General features: G+C 39.9%; 1 protein-coding gene across 3 annotated transcripts; it reads left to right on the forward strand.

Annotated features, from left to right (window-relative positions):
• Window positions 1-1,839: 1,839 nt before the first annotated feature.
• On the forward strand, window positions 1,840-18,468 carry LOC123873702 (protein bicaudal C homolog 1). Of its 3 annotated transcripts, XM_045918688.1 has the most exons (22): window positions 1,840-1,919; window positions 2,073-2,154; window positions 2,409-2,553; window positions 2,657-2,700; window positions 2,783-2,852; window positions 3,931-4,010; window positions 4,862-4,924; window positions 7,592-7,741; window positions 8,824-8,931; window positions 9,011-9,136; window positions 9,371-9,589; window positions 10,279-10,341; window positions 10,501-11,560; window positions 12,067-12,477; window positions 12,819-12,877; window positions 13,227-13,317; window positions 13,694-13,816; window positions 14,670-14,800; window positions 15,469-15,588; window positions 16,102-16,405; window positions 16,805-16,924; window positions 17,764-18,468. In XM_045918688.1, exons 2-22 carry the CDS (start codon window positions 2,074-2,076, stop codon window positions 17,874-17,876), a joined length of 3,681 nt encoding a protein of 1,226 aa, XP_045774644.1. In that variant the 5' UTR covers window positions 1,840-1,919; window position 2,073; the 3' UTR covers window positions 17,877-18,468. The 3 variants fall into 3 exon arrangements, with proteins under 3 accessions (XP_045774644.1, XP_045774645.1, XP_045774646.1); XM_045918689.1 differs by having other exon boundaries at window positions 1,890-2,154; window positions 13,230-13,321; window positions 13,698-13,816; XM_045918690.1 differs by lacking the exon at window positions 10,501-11,560 and having other exon boundaries at window positions 1,890-2,154; window positions 10,279-10,447.
• The last annotated feature ends 674 nt before the right edge of the window (window positions 18,469-19,142 follow it).

The following is a 19,142-nucleotide window of genomic DNA, read 5'->3' on the forward strand; positions in this document are numbered from 1 at the left end:
TTTAATGTACTGTGTAGGTACACGTAAAAACCAAGATGCGCTAGCTAAACCTGAAAAACCTGGAACCTGGTTAATTAAAGGTTAGAACCTGTTGAAAGTAAAATCTAAACACGAACTTTGTTATTCGATTTCATCCTGATGATCGTCAGGTGTGATATTTTTATTTTTATAAAGGTTACCTGTAATTTCATTACTATTCGATGTAACAATTTGAATTAACAATAACAATAACTAGAAAAGACATATCATAATCTTAAAAGATTTCTCGTATAAATCCGAGAGGATTCATTTCAAAATGCAATCGGGGTCATAACTATCGTCATGTACCCTCTAAATAAAATGAGCATATTGTAACAGACTTAAAAGGTAAATTTTAGCTAAATAATATTAATTTCAAATATTTGAAATTCATTTCTAATAATCGGTTTCTAATTGTTACATCGTCTCAAGTACGAAAAGTTTTTAATAACTACCTTCTGGCAAATAAATATAAAGTACTGTGATCCGAACGGACAAACCGTTAAAAATATTGATCACGTACATATTATTATATTTTACATTTTACATAATGTAATATAAATTAAAAATAAGTACTTACTGCGAATTATTCACCAAATTCACTTTATAAAGTACCACACAATAAAATAAAATAAAATATCTTGCAACGTTTCGTGTTGACTGATTGCAAGTTGCTTCGACGGCAAACAAAACGCCAATGAAGCCATGGCCGCGCTGAGCAATTTACGAAAACTTTGAGCGCGACCCCGCCAGGTGGCGCCACAAAACCGGATATGACATCAATAAAAGTACGAAAACTGGCATGAAATCGACGGAAACGGAAATGCTACTCTCAATATAAAGCTTCCAGTTACGGTCAAGTTATTTAATTATTTCTTCACTGGAGCTTATTTATATGTATTATGTCTTAGTTAAGTAAGTATATTTTAATAAAACAAACTATGTATTAATTTTTTTATACTATTTAAACAAAATTTAAATTTTTTATAAATTTTAATAGATCGCCATTATCTAAGTAGGTAGGTAGTACAACAGCTGTGGTAGTAGGTACCGACCTACCTATGTACTTTTATTTTACTATTATTATTTACGATAAATAAATAATTTTACGATCAAGTGACCTATTATTTACTCAAACAATTTTATACTTAGTAACTAAGCAATTAATTAACAAACTTATAAAAAGTATACTTATTAAATGTTTAATATATACATATCTTTGTAATTTTTTTTTTCTTCTCTCGTCTGGCTTTACAAAGATTAGCCAATGTCAAGTTTGTAGTTATTTGTAACAAGTTAGGGAAACTATACAAGTACGGACCCCTCTGTGCCGGCGCTCGCCGACATACGCACCCCCTTAAAGCGCTTTCCAGTCAGTTTTAACAAAAAAAACACTCCAAAAAGGCCGAGCACGCCCGCCAGCTAACACCAACACACACGAAGCCTAATTTTATTTTACTTACAAACTTAGTTTCAAATAGCTATACTTACCACAGAATAATATAATAGTACTATGCAGCAACACTATGATTTCCAAGAAATAGTGAATGGCGCCGTCTTGGCGGCGACGACCGGCGAGGTAAGCTGTTTTCTGATTGGCTAATCCATGACAGGCCTCCATGTTCGAATAAATTGATATGGATTAAGGAACGTACTGTTTAACAAACATAATTTTGAAAAGTATAATTGAAATACATTTTAAATTGTTTACATTATAAAAAAAAAATTAGTAAATTACAGAGTCAATTATTAATCTGTCGAAAAAACTAGTTTTGACAGAAAAATTAAACTACCCTCATTTTTTCTACTAAAAAAAATCAATTGACATTTGAATGAAATTTGACATGAAGAACAAAAGGCAGACATTTTGTTCTTTCTAGTTGGGCCCGGGACATTATAAAGTTAGGTCATTCTTCTTTAAAGTTTTAAGTTTTATATAGTTTTTAGTAAAAATGTGCCTAAATTGATTTTATACTTAGATTTATACTAAAACGTGTTTATTTTAATGACTGAAGATCAATTAAATTTTATACTGAAATAATTTTTAATTTTAGCATGGCGTCAACAAATTTTTTAACGGCAAAATCACGCTTATCAGAATTTAAGAATAGTTCTGATAAAGACACCATAAGTGAAGTGAGTATTACATTAATTCAATATTATACCTAACTAGTTACGTACTAAACAAACCTATCAAATTATTGAATCACTTTCTGTTCAAAAATCTCGACATCCGCCATTTTGGCAACATGTGAAAATAAAGCGTGCTTTAAATTTTTCCAACTTTAAGGCAGTGTTAAGACAATAAATAATGCTAAGTAAATTATCTTTTGCAATTAACTTTTGTTGAAATAGTTATAATTGACTGGAAACCCCTAAATTTTATACAGGCATCCGAGAGTGGAACAAGTAATTCCGTGACGTCAGCAGAAGACTTACAGAAGTTAGCAGTAATACTCGGATTGAATAGCGTCGAGGATGTATATCAAGAAAGATTCCGCGTTGACCGGCGCCGATTGGAAGCTATGCTTGCTGGTATGAGCAAAAATATTCTAAAATTATATTTGAAACCATGTTTTAGGGGTTGTAAGTTAAAAGTATAACCTAAAAAGTTTAAACATACGTTAATTTTTTTCAGAAAACTTGGAAGAATCCCAAACTGCACAAGCCTTTTTTCATAGGGTAAGGTTAATGAAGTAGATTGAATGATATTAATCTAGTCATTTGAACGAGATGTATCTAATCCACATGGTCATCATTTTAGGTCATGAATGAAACAAACACGCTTATAAACTGGCCCGCGCGACTGAAAATTGGAGCCCGCTCAAAAAAAGGTAATTGACAGCTGTTTTTTAGAACTTAATTTGATATTTAGGGGATATTTAGAGCGGTCTATAGAAGTTAAATGCTTATTTAACTCACATAGACTGATGTTTATGTGACGCGGCCACGTGGCCGCGAATCTTGCGTTTCCAGTTTCATCATCCTCTCCATAACTATTATTTTAACTACTATAACTATTATAACTATTATTATTATTAACTTATGTTTTCTTATGAAGAAATTTAATTTAATTCTAAAATTATAAATTTAAATTTTTTACTACCTCTCTGGTGAGTAGCGTAGTGTTTAGAACTGTCGTCTTATATAAGTAGGTAAGAGATCTTGGATTCCATTCCTGCCAGGGAAATGAATAATAATTTCTAAATTGATTCTGATCAATTGGTTTCACCAGATGAAATCACAGTTAATGCTTATCCAAATACTTACTAGGTATATGATGTTAATAATAACATAATTTTTTTCAATATATTTTTATTTATATTAATTCTTTTTATTATTTCAATGTATTTATTGTAAATCATTTTATTTTTACTAATAATTCAAAAAAAAAAAAATTTCAATAGGTAATTCAAAAAATTAACCACGAACACTGACCTTAAAACATAATATTCTTTTATTCGAAACAATTTTGCGTATTTCGGAACGGATTTTTGAAAAATAACGTGCCCATTGGCGCCAAGTAGACAAACGCGCGGCGCCAGTCTGGCGCAAAAGCAATTTTATTTGAAATTTTTGTTACAATTTCTGTGCGCGTCCGTTGGTTAAAACGCGAATTTCGTTTCAATTTATTATTTACATGTTTATTTTAATGAATTAACTATGGTTTTTATAGAAAATTCCGATGATTTTATATACTATGTTATAAAAAAAATACGTGAAAATAACTTTAGTGCCTTTTTAAAGTTTTTAGGTGAGAGCTTGGACTTTGTGGCATCTTTTGAATTTTGATTTATTTATTTTTTTAACTATGGAACACTAGCCTTTCTTGCGAACTTGTGAACAGATTTCAGTGTAAATAATGTGGAAAAATATGTGATAGGTAAATAAAATTGAGTTTTCAATGTGCAGATCCTCATGTACGTATCGCAGGCAGGCCTGATGATGTACGACTGGCACGGGAGAAGATTATGCAGCTACTGGACACCAGGGTAAGATTATGGCCTTAATCCATACTGTATTGTCCTAGATTAAAGTTTATCTGTCTGTCTTTTACCTTGACCAAAGGCTCGGAGAGCATAGAAACGAGCAAAAGATAATTTTAAATTCAAAATTTCTACGGGATTTACTATAGCTGTAAGAAGTTGTGTAATATTTATAAGTAGGTAAGGTATTTGGCATTGCACAAATAATTTATTTCAGTTAAGTTCGAGTCTATTATTATTTATCTGTTAGTGTAGTAGATAGGTAGATAGTATACTCATATATTCATACTATGATACAAATGAATAATAACTTGAATTGCCTATTTCTTTTTATTTCTGTGGATCTCTTATCTTTAATTCATGTCTCATTTTTCATTTTTAATAAAGATGTACATAATAGTTCATTTAGCATTAGGTAATGCCCGGGACGTTGTTCACGTGGATTTAGATTTTTTTAAGAATCCCGTGGGAACTTTTATTTTTCGGGGCATAAAAAACTTATGTTTGATATCTCTGTACTTACTAAATTTTATCAAAAATGGTAAAACATATGAGCCGTGAAAACCTAGCAGACAGACAAACCGACAGACACAATTTCGCTTTTTAAATTTTATAATTTTATTATACTGATATATTGTATGGATAACAAGCGCCTAGGCTGCCGAGTGCCTTGGGCCGGTGCACATTGCTTACCGTAGGTTTTTTATTCATTACAAGTTAAGTTAAGGTGCGCGGGTGACGTGCGGGTGTGCGGGGCGTCCCCCAGCCTCATTCCCCGATTGCCATCTCGACCAGTCGCGTACTACATCTTAGGAGGATCAAACTGTTAGTAAATTGGGGGTATTTTTTGTCCGCAGAGTAACCGTGTCACCATGAAGATAGACGTGAGCTACACAGATCACTCGCACATCATTGGCAAGGTGAGTGACGGCCAATTAAATTATGCTAATAGTTAGTACCTACTTACCTACTTGCTAAGTATTTAATTGATAATGTAGGTCACGTCGGTAGCATGGGCGGTAAAAATGACCGATAGGAGTTTCGTTCAATAGGGATGATGCCTACGTCAAAAATTAACGCGTTTGGCAGGGCGTTGTAATTACATATTGTGACATTTACTATTTATATTTTTTAACCCCCGACCCAAAAAGAGGGGTGTTATAAGTTTGACGTGTGTATCTGTGTATCTGTGTGTCTGTGTATCTGTGTATCTGTCTGTGGCATCGTAGCGCCTAAACGAATGAACCTACTTACGAACGAGTAAAATGAATTTACTTTTTTTTTGTTTGAAAGGTGGCTTGATCGAGAGTGTTCTTAGCTATAATCCAAAAAAATTGGTTCAGCCGTTTAAGAGTTATCAGCTCTTTTCTAGTTTTCTTGTCGAAAAGAAGGTTAGATAACCGTTAGGTTCATAATATTATGTCAATTGACAAATGTCAAGCTGTCAAGATGGACGTTGCCTAGGTACATAATTATTTATTTGAAAATGATGTTTTGGAAAACTCAGATACTTTAGATCGTAGGCGCGGAATAGTCCAAGAAAATCAGTTCAGCCGTTTGAAGTCTTTTCGGTCTTTTCTAGTTACTGTAACCTTCACTTGTCGGAGGTGTTATAAATTTTTAATTTACACTTGTATTGACGAATATTAATGGTATAATAGACATAAGTATAGTATGATTTAGTTTTTTCGTGAACACATTTTAACTTTTTTTGTGATGGAATCACACATTCAGTCTTCGGATTTTTTCTTTTACTGGTGCTATAAGACCTACCTGCCAAATTTCATGATTCTAGGTCAACGAAAAGTACCTACCCTATAGGTTTTCTTGACAGACACGACAGACAGACAGAAAATAAAGTGATCCTATAAGGGTTCCGTTTTTTTTTAAATTCCGGAAACCTAAAAATTTGACTTTATACTTTGACATAAGATTTTTTACACCTTTATTACCTGTTATCTCCCAAAGCCACCAAGATCAAAACTTCATAGCCGCTGGTCGTTCCTCCTTGTGATGGGGACCATACGCAGAGGAACTTTCAGCTTTTATAAAATAACGAAGATCTGGCACACGTTGGCTCTTAGTCCATAAGTAAACCCACTTGTGTAGTTTAGTTTACCACATTTAGCTTAGTCGAGTTTGATCTCCCTCCACCTAGCTACTCTTCTTAGTGGCGATCAGCGGGTTGATTCGCTAACTCAGTGTCTAACACTGAATGATAGCCACCGAGTTCACTTTTTAATCCATTGAAGATTTTCTACGAAGAAATATTTAAGATCACCCAGTGAAGCAGCAATGTAGAACCAACCAACCTCGGTGGCTATCATTCAGTGTCAGACACTGAGTTAGCTGATCCACAGTTACGAACGAAAGGCCGACTGGACTGGAGAGAGAGAAACGCCTTTATAAAATGAATAGCTAATTTATTTATTTGCGTTTAGTTTGTATTTGCTAAAAAAAATCATTATTATAATTTCTTTGTAATTTTTTTACATGTAATTATTTAAGTCGAATGATAAAATTGATTATTACTAAGTAATTGTCATTCAGGTTTATACTTTACTTGGTAATGTGATATGGTCACTACAGACAGAGCACCGGTCTCCTCTCTGAATGAGAAGGTTTTTGGCTATAGTCTACCACGCTGGCCAAGTGCGTCAAATAATGGTCAAATCCATGAAATAAATAGAAAAAGTCTTTTTGTCTTTTCGTTAACAGTACGTGTTAACTGTAATAAAAGGACATTAGCTATATTAACTACTAGCTGATGCCCGCAGCTTCGCCCGCGTGGATTGGTCAGATCCCCTGCAGCATCAGGATTGAGGAGTTGGACTCCAAATTTTTTATGAAACAATGTCGCAAAGTTCCTCTATCGATTAAAAAAGAAATGACCCAAATCGGTTCAGAAATCTCGGAGATTTCGATGTACATAGGTAGAAAAACACAACTCCCTTTTTGAAAGTCGGTTAAAAAAGTAGCCTATGTTACTCCCTGGTCAATTCTTTACTTGTCTGTGAAAATCCCGTCAAAATCGGTTCAGCCGTTCCCAAGATTAGCCTTTTCAAACAGACAGACAGACAGACAGACAGACAAAAATTTTAAAAACGTGTGATTCAGTTATAGTATCGTTCAAATAACCATATGACCTTAATATGCGGTAGTTATTTCGAAATTACAGACAGACACTCCAATTTTATTTATTAGTATAGATGATTAATATTAAAATCGAATTTGAAATATGCTTTATTGTACATTATATCATAAAAAAAAACATAAAACATTACACAGCAGAAATAGTAAGTAGTACAATTTGGCGGCCATATCGCTTTGAAGCGATCTCTGCCAGGCAACCACGTTATAGAGGATAAAATGACTAGTGAGTATATTAGTCAAAGTCAAAGTCAAAATCATTTATTCAAAGTAGGTACAATTGTACTCCTTTTGATGGTCGAAATTGTTAAATTTGTACGATATAGTGGTGATAATTAATTACGTAACTTAAAACTAAAGCTACGAGGGTTCCAAACGCGCCCAAGTCTGAGAAGAGCCCACAACAAACTCAGCCGGGTATTATTATTATTTACTAGGGCGGACAGACGATCAAGCGTGTGATGGAGGAGACAGGGTGTCACATCCATTTCCCGGACTCCAACCGTACCAGTGCCCAGGAGAAGAGCAACCAAGTGTCCATCGCTGGCGAAATGGACCGCGTGGAACGCGCTAGAGCTCGCGTGCGGGTAAACAACCATTTTAATAGCATTCTACTGTCTTTTAGGCTCTTCTAGAGTTGAGAGAAATTATTATTTTTTAATTCACTACTAGATGATGCCCGCGACTTCGTCCGCGTGGATTTAGGTTTTTTGAAATCCCGTGGGAACTCTTTGATTTTCCGGGATAAAAAGTAGCCTATGTGCTAATCCTGGATATTATCTATCTCCATTCCAAATTTCAGCCAAATCCGTCCAGTAGTTTTTGCGTGAAGGAGTAACAAACATACACACACACACACACACATACAAACTTTCGCCTTTATAATATTAGTATAAAGATGTGTGGTCTAAGATGGGACACGTTTACCTAGAAGATGCCTATTCACTCATTTTTAAAGATATTCGAATTGTAATTAGTAGGAAACACAGATCGCGGAAGAGTATTCCAAACCTTAGCCATGCGTATGAGGTATGATGACGCAAAATGTTTCAAGCGTGTAGATGGAATGTGGACGACATACCTAATTCCGGATTTCAGATTTGTTTGGGCGGAAGTCCGTATTTAAAATGGCCATCAAACAGAACAGCTGTTTTTGTACCGCTTTCTTTTTCTTTCATGTAGTTAGTGCTATAGATTAAAAGTTTTAATTTTTACTTACATCAAATAAGGATAAGAGCAAATTAGAAGTCCGGTGTGGTCTTAAACGTTACTTATGAATTCCAGGCATATTTTATATCACTAAAATTATATCCTACTAGAGGATGCCCGCGGCTTCACCTGCGTGGATTTCGATTTTTTGAAATCCCATAAGAACTCTTTGATTTTCCAGGATGAAAAGTAGCCTATGTCCTTCCCCGGGATGTATCTCATGTCTGTACCAAATTTAATTAAAATCGGTTCAGCGGTTGGGCCGTGAAAACGTAGCAGACGGACAGACAGACAGACAGACACACTTTCGCATTTATAATATTAGTATGGATTATATGTCTTTTTAAAAGTTTATTTTCCCTCTCTCAGGCGTCGTAACTCGTGTTCCCCACTGTAGAGTGAATTTTGACCTCTTTCCATCACATTATGACTAGTGTTTTCTACCCTGTTATGTTCTTAGGCGTTGACTCCTCTGGTGTTCTGCTTCGAGCTACCGATCACAACGCAGTCGCAGCCCGACATCAACGCGCCCTACGTGCAGCAGATACAGGAGCAGTACAAAGTGCAGGTGAGAGCCAACACAGCACTGTCATGTGTCAGCTAACCCCTAACCTGAACACATTTTACTTACTCTTATTTGTTGCCAGGTGATGCTGCGAAACCGTCCTAAGCTGCACGCCAACTTGCTGGTAGTGAAGGGGGTGCAGTGGGAGGTGAACGCTACTATGGAAGCCACCACGCTGCTCATGAATTATATGTGCGGACAGCTAGCGGTCAGTATAAAAATACCTAAATACTACTAATAAAGGGTTGGTCACAAAGTAATATCTTCTTGAATGAATTCTGACGGTAGGTAGGTAATTTCTGATGTTATGCGGCCGGCGGCCGGCCTTAAAGCGATGTGGTTATAATCATTTCATATCACATCAATTATTGAAAATGTTAGAATGTGCGAGAGAGAAGGAAACTTAGATAACCACACAGTAAACCATATTTTTTGTCTCCAGAGCCAGACCAAAGTCCAAACGACCCTGGAGATATCGCCAATGCACCACCCAGTGGTGATCGGTCGCGGCGCGGAGCAACTCAAGCTCATTATGAACGGAACCCATACTCAGATTATGTTCCCTGACGCGGAAGACCCTAATATACCGACCCTGCGCAAGAGCTGTGTCACTATCACCGGCCAGATCAACGACGTTTACAATGCGAGGCAGCAATTGGTGGTTAGTATATTCTAGTGTCTTTCTAGAAGGTCAAAGAAGATTATGAACGGCACCCACACTCAAATCATGTTCCCTGACGCAGACGACCTTAATATACCGACTCTGATCAAAAGTTGCTTCACTATCACTGGCCAGATCAACGACGTTTACAATGTGAAGCAGCAATTGGTGGTTACGGTTAGTATATTCTAGAAGATCACAGAAGATTATCAACAGCACCCACACTCAGATCGTATTCCCTAACACCGTCCGTCCGTCTGACTGTCTGTCTGCCATGCGGTGGTCCGTGGACCGTGAAAGAACTTGCTTGTAGGTACATGGACCATCCATATCTGACCTTCAAGCATTAAATATTGTCCCTACATACATAGCAATTTATTAGGTACGTCTCTTGTGATATATTGTCATGCAAATTCGGGCGTGTGCTATTCTCCAAAGCAATCCAATTATGCCTCAATCCATCAGACTGGCATCTCAAGGTCTTTGCGACCATAAACATTGTCGTCTCCATGCCACTTTATTCATACTTGATAAACCGTGTAAAAAGATGCTCTGTGTAGGTGTTCGTTGTGTGTAACGTCGGGTGGCCTTCAATCATAAAGGGCTTGATCGACATACGAGGTTTACCGCGATATTGCCTTTGTAATATTAGTGTGATGTGATTCGAAATGAAAATTATGTGTGTACAGGGAAGCCTCCCCCTAGTCGTGATCTTTGACGTGCCAGAAGCCAGTTTCCGTGCGGACGCCAACGAAACCGAGCGTCTGATGAGCCAGCACAACGTGCTCATCACTGTGCGTCCCAAGCCCAAGCAGGGCATCACTTCCGTCGTCATCAAGGGCATCGAGAGATGCGCTGGTAAGGCATATCCTATACTTGCGCTGCAAGCGAGCTGCCGTGCGGATGGCGAGGAGACTGAGCGTCTGATGAGCCAGCACAACGTGCTCATCACTGTGCGTCCCAAGCCCAAGCAGGGCATCACTTCCGTCGTCATCAAGGGCATCGAGAGATGCGCTGGTAAGGCATATCCTATACTTGCGCTGCAAGCGAGCTGCCGTGCGGATGGCGATGAGACTGAGCGTCTGATGAGCCAGCACAACGTGCTCATCACTGTGCGTCCCAAGCCCAAGCAGGGCATCACTTCCGTCGTCATCAAGGGCATCGAGAGATGCGCTGGTAAGGCATATCCTATACTTGCGCTGCAAGCGAGCTGCCGTGCGGATGGCGATGAGACTGAGCGTCTGATGAGCCAGCACAACGTGCTCATCACTGTGCGTCCCAAGCCCAAGCAGGGCATCACTTCCGTCGTCATCAAGGGCATCGAGAGATGCGCTGGTAAGGCATATCCTATACTTGCGCTGCAAGCGAGCTGCTGTGCGGATGGCGATGAGACTGAGCGTCTGATGAGCCAGCACAACGTGCTCATCACTGTGCGTCCCAAGCCCAAGCAGGGCATCACTTCCGTCGTCATCAAGGGCATCGAGAGATGCGCTGGTAAGGCATATCCTATACTTGCGCTGCAAGCGAGCTGCCGTGCGGATGGCGATGAGACTGAGCGTCTGATGAGCCAGCACAACGTGCTCATCACTGTGCGTCCCAAGCCCAAGCAGGGCATCACTTCCGTCGTCATCAAGGGCATCGAGAGATGCGCTGGTAAGGCATATCCTATACTTGCGCTGCAAGCGAGCTGCCGTGCGGATGGCGATGAGACTGAGCGTCTGATGAGCCAGCACAACGTGCTCATCACTGTGCGTCCCAAGCCCAAGCAGGGCATCACTTCCGTCGTCATCAAGGGCATCGAGAGATGCGCTGGTAAGGCATATCCTATACTTGCGCTGCAAGCGAGCTGCCGTGCGGATGGCGATGAGACTGAGCGTCTGATGAGCCAGCACAACGTGCTCATCACTGTGCGTCCCAAGCCCAAGCAGGGCATCACTTCCGTCGTCATCAAGGGCATCGAGAGATGCGCTGGTAAGGCATATCCTATACTTGCGCTGCAAGCGAGCTGCCGTGCGTATGGCGATGAGACTGAGCGTCTGATGAGCCAGAACAACGTGCTTATCACTGCGTCCCTTAACCCAAGCAGGGCATCATCTTCGTCGTCATCAAGGGCATCGAGAGATGCGCCGGCAATAATTTAATACTGCGCTCGCTTCGCTTGTGCCTATTAATGTTTTTCCTTTGAACTCCCAAAACCAAATTAATACAGAATCAGATTTCGACCTTAAGCCGAACAAAAGGTGCCCGTCTTAAATTCACGTCGGGAACATCGTCCACAGAAGTTTTTTTTTAACATCCTATAAGATTTTTTTATTTTACCGGGATACAATAAGCTGACATCTTATAGTGTCTAAAGATTTGCATCTGCTTAAATCAATGGAGAAGTTCGTAAAGATTCGTAATCGGTTCAGGATTCCGGAACCTAATTCCTGGATAAACTACGTATACTAAATATTAAGATGTAATTATCCTTACAGGCGATATCTATGAGGTGCGCCGCGAATTACTTGGCGGCAGCGAGCCTTCCGTCACCGTGGAAATCCCCGAATCCTACAACATCCCAGCGGGCACCAGGGCTATGCCAAACTTTAGCCCGTTCAATCCCTTCTCGCCAACCCCAGTGCCAGTAAACACCTCTCCGCGCTCGCAGTACAACCTCCAACTTCTCACCGACTTGGCCAATTATAACCTTGGCAGCCCAATGTATGGTCACGGTCCCCCTACTCCTGGTGGTTACCCGGCACCAATATCCCCGTTGACTATGACACCGCCAATATTCCCGGGATGGATTATACCGTCGCCACAGCCTCGCCCTGGAGCCTTCCACTTCCCGGGAATGGCTGCCAACCCGGGACCCAACATGTACAAGACCCAGGCATCTTGGAACCGTGAGTGTATTCTTTTATAGTTCTCCATTTATTGTTTCTAACTTTTATCAGGCTTAGCAGAGACTTAGCCAACTTGGTAAACCTTGGCAGTTCAATTGGTCAAGGATTGCTTCACAATGAGTAAATGTAATGAATCCTCTCAACTTGGCTCTAACTTGACCAACTTGGCTAATCTTGGCAGTCCAATGTACGGCCACGGTCCCCCTACGCCTGATGGTAACTTGGCAAACTTTGCACCTTGGCACCCCAACGTCTATCGGGTTTCGATTTCGACTTGGTAGTTTGCAAATTTATTAAACAAAATATTGGAAAAGAGATTAAAATGATGATTTTGTTCACAGAGATGTCTGGTACCGCTGATGTGACGTCATGTGCACAAATGCCGCATGACCAGAGACACGTAAGTTAAAACTTTAACTTGGTATGCAAGGTGTAACCAGAACGCTAGCAAAACTTAGCGTTATTATTATACTACCTTAGCACAATCCAATGGCAATAGCCATTGCCTTAAATCTTGTAGTGATAACATTAAATTCAAAGCTTCGATTGAACACCCCTATAATATCAACACTTGCTGGCAAACTCAGCTCTGGCAAATTCAAAATACGCTCTATAGGTACGTCATCTCAGCCTAAGATGTAAGTTGTCTAGATTTGAGCCTTGCTCGCGTTTTCCAGACATTTTTGTCTTTTTTTTTTGCCGGGGTTTAATCTTCCAAAGACTTGAGCATATTAATTTTTCTGTATCAGATGATGAGCTCGAGCTCGCAGGCGAGCAGCAGCGGCTACCAGAGCAACTTCACCGGCAGCTCCATATCGCTCGACACGCAGAACATTTCCGGTAATATTTTATTATAGCGCAGGCGATTTGAACGAAATCTCGAAACAAAGTAGTTTTGATTATTGGCACATGAGTTATTAGTTATTTGACCTTACGCTCTTAGAAGTATGTCTTCAAAAGTTCCTATCACTAGGATGTCGGCTTTCCCCTGTCCGCCCCAAAATAAATGTTTCCCGATTGTGGTGTTGCTGAATAATAATAAATTAACTCCGCAAAATCTATTAGAGCTATGAAAAATCCGTCAATAGCAAAAATAATTCTAACTAACTACAACAGATAGAACTAATAGTTTCAGAAATACATTTAAAAAATTAAGTCCTCGTTTGCGAGTCTGACTCGCACTTGACCATTTACTTTTATTTTTATATTTGTTCAGGCACCGCCAGCAACGTGGGTTCTCCCTCAGTGTCGCCGATCAGCAACCACGTCAGCATCCACAGCCCCACGGCTTCCACCAGCAACAGTTCCACGTCCACGGACGCTGATCGCACGCAACAAGGTTAAACTTAGGCTGAGATCTATTGAGCACACTAGGGTGAGATCTATAAATCGCATTCAGACTTTGCTTATACTTAAGCCAGAGTTAAAACGAGACAGATGTATATCTCTCACGTAAATCTGTCTCGTTTTAACTCAATTTTAAGTCTGAGCAAAGTCAAAGTGCGCTTTATAAATCTCACCCTTAGACTTAGCTCAGACTTAAGACTCTGTTAAAACGAGACTGCGTTATACCGCTGGCATAAATCTGTCTCGTTTTAACTGAAACTCAAGTCTAAGCAAAGTCAAAGTGCACTCTGTTGATTTCAACCTTAGGGCCAGCGCACATCTAGCGAGGCAAACCATTAGGAAGTTCATGACAGCTGGGAAACGAAGAATTATTTTGTTCTAAAGTCATTTTCTTCCATTCCATTCCATCAGCCTGTATGCGTCCACTGCTGGGCATAGGCTTTTCCAAGTCCGCGCCACCAAACACGGTCCTCCGCCTTCCTCATCCACCCGCTCCCCGCCACCTTCTTCAGGTCATCGGTCCAGCAGACTGCAGGTCATCCCACGCAGGGCTTTCCGACGGTCTCCAATCCAGAACACGTCTGCCTCATCAGCCGTCGGTTCATGACAGACATGACCTGCCCACAGCTTGCTAATCCTTTGAGCTATGTCGGTCGCTTTTGTTCTTCTGCGAATTTCCTCGTTCCGTATTTTATCCCTGAGAATAATACCCAATATAGCTCGCTCCATAGTGCGCTGAGCGGCTTTTCAGACATTTTGTCAGTAATTTTTAACAAATTATATATTTTTTATTAATTATGGAAATGGCTTTACTGATATACTTAAATAATATAACATTTAAATAGATTTGGCGAACATAATTTCGGAACTACCGATATCGGATCGTCGCGCTGTTGGCTGCGAGAAGAAAACGTTGGAGACTCTCAAGATCTCCCCGCCTTCCGAATACAGAAAGTTGCAGGCCGAAGCCAGTAAGGTACGTACTACATGTCGGATACTGCAAGCACTTATTGTACGACGAGTTTTTATTTTTCTTTTGAATTTATTTTATTTATTTCATCATCATCATCAATCAATTAACATCAGGTGAATCCACCTGCTCATTTGTTGCTATATAAAAAAGCGAGTCAGTATTAATGTGTGAAAACTTTCACTAATTAAAAATTATAATAAAAATCTTTACTTGAAAGTGTTCAGTTTAAGAAATCAGTCAAAATAATGAGTTTGACGTGAGTTACTCGATACTCTGACTAATTTCTTAAACTGGACACTTCCAAGTAGTTAAAGATTTTTATATAAACCTGTGGAGCTGGTACTGCCGTTGGAGCTATTATGAATACGATAAGCCTACTTTGTCGTATTAGTTTACAAATCGCGAAAAACCAAATTTTTGAATTTTGCTGGCAGACTCTTGTCGTGCACTTTAAAAAAAATATTGAGAAACATTCTAGGTACAAATTAAAAAAAAGTAGTTTGTAGGTACATACATTCTCGTTCAGAAAATGGCAATCACCAGACTTCAACATAGTGCTTCTCTAGTGGCCTAAAGGTTTTACAAGTAGGTACATTTACGGTTTGGCCGAATATTGGCTGAATACCTATTCGGCTATTTCGCCCATCTATTAATCATACCAACGTTTGCAGGCCATGCAGGAGTCTGTAGGAGGCGGGTACCGAGTGCCAAACAACCGCTGGTCGGGATACTTCTTCAGCCAAACCTCGCCCGGGCCCTTGAACCTGCAAGAGAATGGAGGCATGACCACGGTAAGAACCCTCGTGTTTTCCTGCTTGAATAGGCTATTTTGTCAATTTTGGGTTCCGTACCTCAAAAGGAAAATCCGAACCCTAATAGGATCACTTTGTTGTCTATCTGTCTCTCTGTCTATCCGTCTGTCCCGGTTATCCCGGCAAACTTGGTTGGTTATTCCTCCACTTGAGCATTAAAGCCAACATGCTTCAAGCAGGAAGAATCGCCGGATTAAGCTGTGTTATGTGTGGCACAACGCGAAAACAGGTTCCAGCTCAGCATAACGCTGTATGCCTTGATACACTAAGGTTGAAATCTATAGGGCGCACTTTGACTTTGCTTAGACTTAAGTTTCAGTTAAAAAGAGACAGATTTATGCCAGCGGTATAACGCTGTCTCATTTTAACAGTGTAAGTCTGAGGAAAGTCAAATTGCGCTCTATATTCTCAGCCTAATAGCATACAGCGCTGGTTTTAAGCAAGGATCCTGAACGGGGTGATACAGTAATTACATGTTTTTGTCGCTTACAGCCTGAAAGGGGTTGGAATCGTTCGGAGTTATCGCGTCCCAATATTATGGTGACTTCGCCTCCACAACGAGCCTCGCCGTCCACGTCGTCTCATTCGCACACCCCGTCGCCCGCGCAGTCTCACACTCCGTCGCCCGCGCAGTCACATACGCAGTCGCCCGCGCAGTCGCACACGCAATCGCCGGCGCAGTCACACACGCAGTCGCCAGCACAGTCGCTCATGCCGTCGCCACCAAAAAGGAAACCATGCACCTACCAGATGCTGTACGATCTGCTCAGAGACCGCGGCCTCTACAAGTATATCGGTGAGCATATTACGGCGACTCGCAACGAGCCTCGCCGTCCACGTCGTCGGCGTATTCACACACGCCGTCGCCCGGCAGTCGCATACACTATCGCCACCAAACAGTAAGCTATGCACCTACCAGATGCTGTGCGATTTGCTGAGATGCTCTACAAATATATTGGTGAGCATATTACGGGGACTTCGCAACCAGCCACGCCACCAAAAAGGAAACCATGCACCTATCAGTTGCTGTACGATCAGCTGAGAAACCGCAGTCACTACAAGTATAATGTCCTTAAGTTACTCAAGTTTAACACTCTCCAATTTTGTGCCAAAGTTACTTCAACTTTGTTCTACGCTTAGATCTGAATATAGGGTAATTCTTAAACCCGCTAATAAACTAAACAATTGTTTGCAGAATTGTTCAAGAGGCACGAGCTGGACTTGCCCACATTCGCATCGCTGAACGAGGGTGACCTCATCGAGATTGGAGTGTCTGCCTTCGGTGCGCGCAAGAAGATGCTGTCAATCATGGCTGGTGAGTGTTGTGTTACCAACTGGCACTGTTCCCGAGTAGGGTTGCCAACTCTCCCGGAAAAAAGGCATTAGATTTTAAAATCTCCCGGCTCCAGGAACGCAGCTAAAATCTCCCGGACTGGCGAATGACCAGTGTGTGGCGACTGGCGAGGCGGGTGGGGATGCCATGTCCAGACACATAGGTACGCAAGGACCGGTCGGCGATTTCGCGCCTTTAAGTTGCGTAATCACAGCCAGATTTCCGTACGCATTTTGTATTGTAAATCTGTATGCGAATCCGAATACTGTTTTTGTTCCTGTTAGTCTAAATAAAGCGTATTGTTTGATTCGGAAAGCTCAACGCAGAAAAACACTGCCGAAAAAGAGAAAAGTTAAATATCATAGTAACTTTGATTTGAACTGGTTAAACGTCAAATATTATAACGAAAATGAAAATATAACTTTAAATAGAACATTCTTTTTTTCATTAAGTTTTTTTTTTTCCTCCTCCCGGATTTCTGATCAAATGAGTTGGCAACCCTATTCACGAGCCGGACATCTCCACATTCGCGTCGATGAATGAGGCTGACCTCATCGAGATCAGCGGACGCTGAAATAAATAGCTTCCAAATGTTGCGAAATTTAAAACGTGGCTCATGAAACTGAAACTTATGAATCAAATAGAGGATCGCAAAGAAATAACTTAATTACCTAAGTACTTTGCCAAAAAAAATGTATATCAGGGTTGCCTGACTGGATGTGTTGGCTCAACTCTGCATTGCAAACACCTTGTCATCCCATATTCAAACAAATCAACTATTTCATTTAATTGACAATTGAATTGCCAACTTTATTTCCCAGAACTGAGAAAACAACCGCGCACCTTCGACGCCCCCGCTGCGCCGACCGAAGTGAGACTCCTCAACTCTCCGACGCAGTACAACACTGCTGCGCGTACGCAGGACAACTGGTAGATCACAGATCTACGACGTTAATGTACCTGTAATACTTATGAGATTAACAACCAGTCGAGTAATGCAAGTATTTAGTGGCGTAAAAACATGGAAGCTTCTTCTGAATCTAGGGCGATCGGTACAGAGTTAATCCAAACCATGATCTGTCGACTCGTTTAATCGAATAATCGAATAGCACCGGTGTTATTATTTGTCAAAAATTGTACCTATAGTCTTTTTGACAGTTAACAACGTCGCGTGACGGACCCAAAATCTTAGGGATAGATTTAGGATAGATTGATCATAATATCAATAGATCTATGATGGATGGCGATCTTTAATTTTGATTCGTAATCATGAGCTGGATTGACCCATGTTAGGTAGGTACTTATTTCTAGGAGGCCTAAACGAATATGATAGCAAATCCAGCAAAAAAAATTGTCGGGCCTCACAAAATTTCAACTACCTACCTACTTATTGATTTTTAAAAATGATTTCCGTGCCCTTCGTTCTTACGCCACTACTTGGTGACAAAAATGAAATTGCTAAGAGCATACTTAAATTAAGTTTATTATTCGTACTTATTTTATTTTACCCACCTTATAGGAAAAGCGAGTCTTAAAAAAAAAATTAAGTATATTTTGAAGAAGAAACAGCAGGGCGATCGGCTAAAAATGTATCAATCATTAAAGGACAGCATCAATGTCAAAACATGGTATTTAGCCAGTGGGATTGGCCAAAAACCATGTTTTGACATTGATGCTGTCCTTTAATGATTGATATATTTTTAGCCGATAGGCCCCCAGTTGGGTGAGGGGTGAATGCATTCAAAATAAATATTTTTAATTTTACTATATTTTAAAAATGTATTGTTAATTCGGCTAGGACTGGCCATTAAATGTAATTCTTGGCGCGCATAGTGTTTTTGATAAGAAATATTAAGGATCCCACACACGACTGGAAAAATTCCGATAAAATCATCTTGAGGGTTTATTTTTTGTATTGTGCCTACACTGTTCAAGTTTTTTAATATCATTTTAAACTATTATAAATTTTTAACTACCTTCAAATGCCTAGAATTACAAAGCTAAGGTGATTTTATTCCAGGAATTTTCCCTGTTTTGTTAAAGTTCATAATAAAAACATTGTTGTTGTTTGCTACAACCTTTATGAAATACAAAAGGTAGGAAAATGTGATAACAATATTTTGCATATAAGCCACTATTTTGCGTGATCAGGATAATATATATATTTATTATTGTCCAAAGGACATTAAAAAGTTTTAAT

Source organism: Maniola jurtina, chromosome 17 (assembly GCF_905333055.1).
Source record: "Maniola jurtina chromosome 17, ilManJurt1.1, whole genome shotgun sequence".
Taxonomy (NCBI): Eukaryota; Metazoa; Arthropoda; class Insecta; order Lepidoptera; family Nymphalidae; genus Maniola; species Maniola jurtina.